This window comes from Giraffa tippelskirchi, chromosome 6 (assembly GCF_054371585.1).
Source record: "Giraffa tippelskirchi isolate mGirTip1 chromosome 6, T2T-mGirTip1v1.2.pri, whole genome shotgun sequence".
Taxonomy (NCBI): domain Eukaryota; kingdom Metazoa; phylum Chordata; class Mammalia; order Artiodactyla; family Giraffidae; genus Giraffa; species Giraffa tippelskirchi.
Window position 1 is genome coordinate 34,703,957 of NC_137280.1, and position 9,953 is coordinate 34,713,909.

Sequence of the window (9,953 nt, forward strand, 5' to 3'; positions counted from 1 at the left end):
ATACAGGTGACTTTAACCAAGCTTGACCTTAATATTGAACTTCATAGAGATGGTTATTTCTATCTGGAATTTTTCAGATAGTGGTTTTTAAATACTTACATACTTTATTCTCACTTGCATTATGTTACTATTAATAGAAGATTTGAAACTTCAGCCAAATTGTCTTCCACCAAAAGTTTTTGGAATAAATTTCTTAAATGTGTGGCTGACTAATCTGTCATTAGGCATGCCAAGTCATGCTTTGTTGAACGTTAAATTGTCAAGATATTAGAGGTGAAAGTTCCTGTAGGAAAACTAGCATTAATAATATCGATGGCTATAGTAGTGTAGCGCTGTGGTTGCCATCTCAGTGAGGATCTCAACCCTGTTTTACTTTTTGTCCATCATCACACTGCCAAACCAGGCTGATTTTCACCAGCCAGTTAGTCTGTGTTGGTAGAGAGAAATTATAAACTTGAAGTTAAAGCAGCCAAAAACCACTTCATTCTTTTCAGAGAGCTTAAGGAATAATATAATCAAAGGGCTAGCAATTGGAAGCAGTTATTTTTAAAATGTTTCTACTACAGCTAATCACTAGGACTGGATAGATTTGCTGTCCAACTTATTTTCTTGTATATCTAGCATGAAATCTGAAGAATTTAATCTGAACCGATGAGCAGAGTTCTGTTGACTATTTTTGGACACAGTCTTTATCACTTGACTCAAGAGTCTGGTCTTTGAGCATGACCTTTACTTGCAATATTTTAAATTAATTTAAAAATCAATTGTTCCTATTATTAATATAACTTCTGCTTCTTTCGTAGCATATTTTAAAATGTGGGAGTTTGATTACACTCTCTACACTGCAGTTGATGTGTCATTGGCATCAGTCACTAAACACACATATTTATGTATTCTAAAGCAAGTTTAAAAAATAAATAGTAAGGGGTGGAAGCACAATCTGAAATAGGGAAAATTCTCTTATAATTTGTCAAATGTGACTGTGTGCTTGCCTGGTGAATGGAAGTCAGTTGAAAAATGTCGCTTGGTCAAGTGGTCCATTCACTTGCCTCCATGGCTTGCTCCCCAAAAGCGGATTTGCTGTGGCCTGAATTTGATTCTCTTTTCCAAAATGTGTCTACTACTTTCTTACTATTCAGAAAGTTCCAGAAGGCAAATGGGTTGACTTTCTTTAGATTATTCCTGGAAATCCAATTAATCTCCAGAGCCAATTCCTCAAATCTTATTGGGTTGGGATGAGTAAATGAGGACAGTTTCCGAGAGTGAATGTTGACACATGCACTTTGGCACCTTATTATCATATATTCATGGGGAGGGTATTGGTTTAAGGTAGCCTGGAATGCACTTGAGTGTGGACAGAAGGGAGGATTGATCGAGTAAGTGGGCTGATGCTAGAAGCCATTCCCTTTTCTGTTGTACTGCTAGAATCCTCCTATGGAAAGCAGATGTTTTTGTATTGAAGAAAGCCAATGAGCTTCAGTCCAGTTTACAAAGGACACCATTTAGAGAAATTCAAGATTGAAATACATACTGTTAGCGTCTTGTTTAAAAAATTGCAATTTTCCCAAGTATATCATATTTATAGATATACTGTTTATCTTTGTCTAGGAAAACAAAAGCTGTTCATCAAAATAGAAATTTTGAGTTTTATTTGTTAGTTAACTTGGTAATTGGTAGTATTCTCATAAATTGAACACTGAAGCTTTGTTCTCTTGCAAGAAATTACACTGAATAAAGCGTGTGTCTGTGATGTGCTGCTGAAGGGCTTCTGTGTTGGGTAGGAAGAAGGAATTCAATGGTAATCATTGTAGTACAATATAGCTGAGAGGTACTGGTAATCAAGGGAAGTAATAGTGCAACTGGATGGATAATTTGAAGTAATTAATTTTTCCCCTTTAGTATAGGCAAATATGGGCTTCCCAGGTGACTCAGTGGTAAAGAATCTGCTTGCCAATGGAAGAGCCCCAGGAGACACAAGTTCGATCCCTGGGTTGGGAAAATCCTCTGGAGGAGGAAATGTCAACCCACTCCAGTATTTTTGCCTGAAAAACTCCATGGACAGAAGCAGCCTGGCAGTCTACAGTCCATGGCATTGCAAAGAGTTGGACATGACTGAGCAACTGAGCATGGACACATGCATATGCATATATACTACTAACTGAAAGCTGGTGGAAGAAAAAAATATATAAATGCTGTATTCTTGAGAAACTTAATTATATAAAAATAATGTATATATTTTTTGGAATAACTTTATAGGTTTTAAAATACCAAACTATACATGAACATTGTAAAAATTGCAAACAGGGTAAAAAGCAAAATTGGACTGTAAATCTGCTTCCAAGGAAAACCATTCTTAACATTTTGGAATGCCCTTTCAGAATTGTTTCTCTCTCTCTCTCTCTATATATATATATAAATATATATATATGTCCCTCCTCCCCAAGATTATATTACATAAGACTCATTTGGATTTCTTTTTTTCAAATAGTATATTAAATGTCTTTTCATTTCAATAAATACAGAAATATGTCTTTGTTTTTAACTATACATTTTTTTGTTCATATTTAATTCCCAATTTATTGATGAATGTTTAGGAATTTGCATTTTTTAATATTATAAGAAATTCTGTGCTAAACATTCTTGTGTGCTTTTCTAGATATTATTTTCCCCATAGACATAGAACTGCTAAATCAAAGGGATGTACCTTTAAATTCATTGCCTTTTGCATGCTGGCCTCCTCCAACATGTATGTTCCAACCAACAGTGATTGAGAGTGCCAGTTTCCTCATATGTTGACCAGCAAAGAGCATTATTCCTCACAATTTTTGTGAATCTCTATAAAATTGTCTCTTTGTTTAAAATTTTTTTAATTTGAAAACCTTAAAAAAAGTTCAAAAAATCCCCTATAATCTCACCACTTTAACTTGTTTGTGTGTCTGTATGTGTGTATGCAGTATCTAATTATATAAAGAAAGAAGTAGAACCTTCTTGGCCCATAAGGTGTGTAACTTTTTAACAAACTACTTTGCTTTCAAAGAGCAGTGAAATCCTGCCTAATATATTAGTCTGCAGCTTACCTGTTTCTCTTAGTAAATCACGAGTGAATGTATTCTTCGTAATACATCATGGATTTATTCTGATGTTCTTTTTTAGTGACCTTGTGGTATGTCCACTGTATGGATATCCCACAGTTTGTTCCTTCATAAAGAAAAATTTTGGTTGGTTGACTCAGCAATTCTAACTTCCAGGAATTTTTCATACAAAAATGACTTGCACAAGTGTATAAAGGTACATATATACATACAACAGTGGTATTTATTGTGGCATTATGTTTAATGATGAAAAACTGAAAAGTACCTCAATGTCTTGGAGGAAAGAATGGGCTAAACAATATGATCTTGTGAAATGTTACAGTATTCAAAACTTAAATGTAGTACATTTACTACTAACATGAAAAGATGCCTGTGATTTATTGTGAAGTGAAAAAATAAGTTGCAGAATAATGCATGCAGTACATTCGTGTTTAGACACCCCAAACAGACATATACACAGTTAGGAATTTAATGCATTTTAAATATGTGGAGGCTTTGCAGTAAATTGTTAAAAGCTGTTCTTTCTAGGGGTTGGACCTCACTGGGCAGGGTTGGGAGGAGAATGGGGAGGAATATAAAGCTGTCCCCATATTGTTTTACACAGATTTTTATGGAAATTTTAACAACATGCATATATTTTATAATAAATGAAAAAAAATAAAAAGTACATTCAGGCTCTACAGGAACAATGAAAGAGAAAACGTTGAGCGAGACTAGATAGTCTCTAAGATAACACCTGCTTCACAGATTATAAGTTCATGAAATCACAGCCAGGTAAAAAGTAGTCAGTCTTCTTTATAGATACAGAATGTTTCATTCACAATGTGGTGGAAGAGTGAGAAAAAAGAGGAAGAGAGAGTAAACCATATGGTTAAAATGGAGTCAGTTGGAAGCAGAAGTGGGTGCCATTGACCCTTGTTCCAAAGAAACACGGAACTCAAATTCCTCTTCTTCAAGAGGGCTCTACATGTGTTTAAGAGAAGCTCTGTGGGCCTGCCCTGGTGGCTCAGATGGTAAAAAGTCCACATGCAATGCAGGAGACCAGGTTCCACTCCTGAGTTGGGAAGATCCCTTAGAGAAGGGAATGGCAACCTACTCCAGTATCCTTGCCCGGAGAATCCCGTGGACAGAGGAGCCTGGCGGGCTACAGTCCATGGAGTCATAAAGAGTTGGACATGACTGAGTGGCTATCCCTACTGCTACATGTGAACCTTAAGCCTTCTGTTTTTTAGATGAAATATTCCCAGTTCCTTCCAATAGGATCCTTTGTCATCCTGATCACCCTGTTGTGTTTGTTCCGGTTTGTCAATGTTCATCTTGAAATTAGATGACCAGAATCAAATACTACTGCCTTCCAACTTACAGTCTCATCACTGTGGGATACAATCGGATCAACCCTTCCTCGTGCAAGAGACACATTTCTAAAAATCTAGACTAAGATTATTCCTAAACCTCTGCCTTGTATTTTCTTCTCAAAATTCCTAGTTAAGAGTTTGGCTGTTTTTCTTCATTGTTTGCCACCCAGGACTTCTGGATTTGGAGGGTTTGTTTATTTTCTCTGGGTATCTTCTATTGTTGAACCCTTTGCCTCCTTGTGAGCTGTGATATGGAAAGATTTCTCAGATTTCCTCAACTTTCTATTATTAAAAATATCAGCTCATATGAGTCACATCATTAATGGATATCAGCTTCAAGGAAGGAAGCTAACTTGGCCCAGGCCCTGAGCACCACCAGAAGGGTTTCCTTTTGTCTCCAGGACATTGTACAGATTGGGAACAAAAACAAGTAAGAGTGCCCTCTTTGGGCAAATAAAGGATAAAAAGTTCTTCTCCAGGTGAATAAGAAAAATGTCCCTCTTCCATGGGTGAAGAGGCCTGGGGACCTGGCTTGAGGAGGGACTGGATTTTAGCCAGCCTTACTTGTGAACAGGATATAGTACCACAGCTACTTGAGGCAGCCTGCATTGTCATAGCGCTCCGCGGCCGCCTCTTTGCAGCACAGGTTCCCAGTTTCTGGTCTAGGGGCTTCTTGGGAAATATACTTTCTACACCAGTTACTCCTGGTTTGGTTCTTTCTTCTTTTCCTTTTTTTTTTTTTTTAAATCAACAGTACTATTGTGGTTCAATTTACATATCATAATATTCATCCCATTGTAAGAATACAGTTCAGGGTTGGGTTTTCTTTTGATAAATTTATAGCATGGTACAAATCAGTACAGTCTAGTTCTAGAACATTTCCTTCATGGTACAAAGTTCTTTGGTGTTCATTTGCAATCAGTTTCCCTTATCCACCTCAGCCCCAGGGAATCCACCAATCTGCTTTCTGTCTTTATAGCTTTGCCTTTTCTGGAAATCTCATGTAGGTGGGATCCTATCTTCCTTTAGCTGCTCTCCTCTGCTAATCTAATAGGGTTTCAAATTGAATTGGGGTTATATCTTCCTTTTGCTGCTTTCTTTTGCTGATCTGCTGGTGGTGCGATGGCTGGATGTTGGCCCTGCCCCCTTCCACTGCTCCTACAAACCCTCACTCATCCCTTTCTTTCCATCCTGCCTCAGCATTCAGACATGCTGTGTTACCTCCTGTCTTAGAACCTTCTCCCTGGTTCAGCATCCTCTCCAGCCACCGCCATATTTCTCTGGGCCATTTCTGAGCCCATGTCTCAAGATTTGACTTCATGTTCTCCCTCTACTCTCTTCTCCCCTGTGACTATTCCTTTTAAATTTGAAAAAATGTAATATCTGATATGAGTGGGAGAACATTAAAAAGAGCATGTTATATATATATATATATGTATATATGTAAACTTTAAAGCATAGAGATATAATGAACATCTACATCTGTCACCCACTCTTTCCACCAGCCTTACAAACAGTGGAACACATGACTCAAAGTATCAAAAATCTCTTGCTCATCTCTGCATTTTTTTTTTGTTCTCTTTGATCTTAGCTAACTCATTTTAACTCCACTTTTATAAAAGGAGTCTGGGCTGAGTAGTCTTTGAATTTCATTACATTGCTAAACTTTCCTGATTACCATTTAGAGATTAATTTTATGTTTAGAATGTATTATGGAAGATTTATAGCTTACATTGTTGAATATTACCATAGCTTACTTTATTATGAAGTCTTGGCTAAGAGCATGATATATGATTATACTATCATTTCTACAGGAAATTTATTCTCCTTTGTATTAATTTGCTTCAAATGCTGTTTTTTTCCCCTAAATTTTTGAAGCTAAAAGCTAACCTTCCTGTAATGTTCTCCCTCAACCTCACCTCTCTTTGGATTGAATTCTTTTAATCAGATGAATTGGTCCTTGGGGAGGTATGGATGTCAATTATTGCTACAACTTAATACTAATGACTACTTAAATATTTAATTAATGTAATACTTGACACTTAGGGAGAAACTATTTATAATCATCAAAGCCAGGCCTTTGTTTTCATCTTTTGTGGCTGGTGTTTGGCATATTCCTTTTGTAACATAGTTGGGAATGAGCTGCTATAGAAGTGAAAAAAATGCCTCCCACTCCCTTCCACCTCCAGGCAGACAAAGTTGCACTGAAAGTGATTCGTGATGGATATTTAAAACATTTATAATTATGTTAGCTTTCCAAACTACATTTTTATTGAAAATGTATTGCATTTTAGAAGTATGAAATAGTTTCTTATTCCTCTCTATTGAGTATTGATGTCATTGAAACAGCTCGTAAAAGCACTCATTTTTCTTGGACTCTTACTTTGGTTCATTCATTAATGCATTCTAAGAAATATGGTAACTTTTGAACGAGCTGCAAATATACCAAAGTGACTGAGATTGTCCTGTGGAGCATGGGCTCAGTGTGGCAGGAACACCGTGGAAGATAGGCTCTTCTGCCTGACAAGTGCAGGCCAACGAGAGCGGGGAGCTCAATTTAGGGCTCTGGGTTCATATAAAAGATAACCTCCAGCCATGGTGATCCTGAGGCATGCAAGTCACCCCTGGGCTCAAGGAGAATACATATGAGAGCTTGTTCTGTGGCTCCAACAAACATATCGCTTCAAGTTTTCCCTTAGTCTGAGAATTTCTAGCCATTCACACCATATTTTGCCAGTCTCTGCTGCACTGAACACACATACTTTCATTTTATTCTGAAAAATCCCCTCTATTTGTGGCTTTAGCTCTATGAATTCTAAATCTACTTGATTAAATTCTTTGTGCTCTTCCTCCTACCTAAAATCAAAAAGAGACAAACGAGCATACTTTCTGTTTAAGTGGGTGAGTGAAGGTTTACTGACTCTACACATGGACTTCGTGAGAGAGTGACTCTGACCTGTGAAATGTCTCACAGACACATATATTTTGAAACATTCTCCACTGATTAGCGAGGCTCCGGGTTGACAGATAGTCCAGCTCTTCTTTGCACACTTAGGACTTTAACAAAGTAAAAAGTGAAAGTTGTTCAGTTGTGTCCGACTCTTTGTGACCCCATGAACTATACAGTTCATGGAATTTTCCAGGCCAGAATACTGGAGTGGGCAGCCACTCCCTTCTCCAGGAGGTCTTCCCAACCCAGGGATTGAACCCAGGTCTCCTGAATTGTGGGCAGATTCTTTACCAGCTGAGCCACAGGGAAGCCCGGGGCTTAACAAGCTCACTCCAGACTTCATGAGCAGTGCCAGTCATCTTGCAAAATACAAAATCCCTTTTTTTAACTTTAGTCTCCTTTTTCATCCATCACAATTCTAAACTCTGAAATCACCAGATATAATTCCTTTGACATTTAAATTTACCTTTGTCTTAAACATTGCATTTAGTAAAAAATGATAAAGATTATTATGACTTTTGCAGCGTGTGGGCGCACCATTTGTGGTACATGGGCCCCAGAGCTTGTGGGCTCCATAGTTGTGGCGTGTGGGTGCTTATTTGCCCTGCGACATGCGGGATCCTAGTTCCCCAACCAGGCATCGAACCCACGTCTCCTGCATTGGAAGGTGGCTTCTTAACCACTGGGCCTCCAGGGAAGTTCCAGTGTTATGACTTTTTAATTGTCATACTAATGAAGGGATTTCCTTAAGATCAAAACTGCTATCGATAAAGAATGAAAAAAAAACACCACTTTTTTCATGAGGTAAAGAGTGCGGTTAAGATCATTATTCATAGTCAAAGATGTAAGACTTGATTTTTTTTATATGTATAGCACTCTTCTGTTAAGCATGTGCAGTGCTTAGTCACTCAGTGGTGTCCGACTCTTTGCAGCACTGAGGAATGTGGCCCACCAGGCTCTCTGGCCATGGGATTCTCCAGGCAAGCATACTGGAGTGGGTTGCCATGCCCTCCTCCAGGGGATCTCCCCAACCCAGGGATTGAACCTCTGTTAAGCATAATCAGCATGAAATATTTAAGAATCTATTTATTGGAATTTTCTCAGTTGTAGAAGAGAAAACAATGATGTTTTAAATTCTCATTTTTTTTTAGATGCCTCATGCTTTCAAGTCTTCAAAATGTTTGCCCATCTGAAAGGCTTCTCTTGTGCTCATGATGCTTCTTGCTTGCATTATGACAGGCAGCACATCAATTGTACCTTACTTTGTAAAGTCAGTTATTTTATTTCCATGTTAGATTTCCCCCATTTAAATTAAAAAATCTTCAAGATGAACAGGGACAGCAGTGTCTGTGGTCTGTCCTCTGGCCATCTGCACATAGTCACGTAAAGCTGATATTTGGGTGAGTGAGAATTTTTGTGTTTTGTTTCACAGGTGGGGAGCATTAAACGGGAAATGACCTTCACATTTCAAACAGAGGACTTAAAACGTGACTCTAGTAAAAAAATGTCCCATCAACACTTGTTTCCCTTGGCCATGGAGGAAGATGTGAAAACAGCAGACACCAAAAAAGCCAACCGAGCACTTGACCATGAAAAAGAAAACACTCGCTCCATCTGTCTCCTTGAGCAAAAACGAAAAGTTGTTTCTTCCAATATTGATGTTCCTCCAGCAAGGTAAGGGACCATTAGACCTTGTATGTGTCTGCCCCAGGAAGTCAGTGGAGAGCAGGTACTGTCTCTGCTGTATTTCTCTAAAGTACACAGACGTAGAAGGTTTTTCTGCTGAGAACATCTTTCTGTTGCTTGTGTGAAATGGAGCAGGTGGTTCTGCTCTTCAGAGCTGACTTTGAGGTTGTAGCAGTCAAACTACTGTAGCTCTAGAAAAGAATGTTTTATCAGATTTTGGCAAATAAACAACAAACAGCAAGAGAAGAAATTAAAAAAAAAAATTAAAAGAAATACAAAGTGTAGAACTGAGCATAGCCACTTACAAGCAAGGATATTCAGATCTTTCGGTCAGGAGTTGGAGAGCTGTGGCTGCAGATTAGATTTGGCCCCTGGCCTGTTTTTGTTTGGCCTGTCAGATAAGAGGGCTGCCCTGGTGGCTCAGCTGGTAAAGAATCCTCCTGCAGTGCAGGAGACCTGGGTTTGATCCCTGGGTTGGGAAGATCCCCTGGAGAAGGGAACGGCTACCCACTCCAGTATTCTGGCCTGGAGAATTCCATGCCAGATAAGAACAGTTTTACATTTTTAAAGGGTTAAAAAATGAAGAATATGGAGTATAGATTGTAGGTGGCCTGCGGAGCCTAAAATATTTATATGTGACTCATTACAGGAAAAGTTTGGTGATCCCTGGTTTGTATTATGGTAATCCTTTTAAGACAGATCTAGCTTAGAACTGGGCCAAGAGGGCTTATCTGCAATATCAAAAGGCTTTTATCACATTGTAACTCTACTTAAACCGAATCCAACAGCACTGAATCAGGATAATATTATGGCAGAGGGACAGTGGAACAGTAGTAGAATATACATGCTAGAACTTAACTTATTTTTTGG

At 38.3% G+C, this 9,953-nt stretch overlaps 1 protein-coding gene across 2 annotated transcripts in view; it reads left to right on the forward strand.

The window, feature by feature from the left end:
- Positions 1 to 9,953, forward strand: part of ZNF704 (zinc finger protein 704) — a 236,692-nt gene that overhangs the window by 49,047 nt on the left and 177,692 nt on the right. For both annotated transcript variants that reach the window (XM_081495614.1, XM_081495613.1), the window contains one exon: positions 8,830 to 9,071. In XM_081495614.1, coding sequence (XP_081351740.1) covers positions 8,851 to 9,071 — 221 coding nt within the window. In that variant the 5' untranslated portion in view covers positions 8,830 to 8,850. The remainder of the gene's footprint in view (positions 1 to 8,829; positions 9,072 to 9,953) is intronic.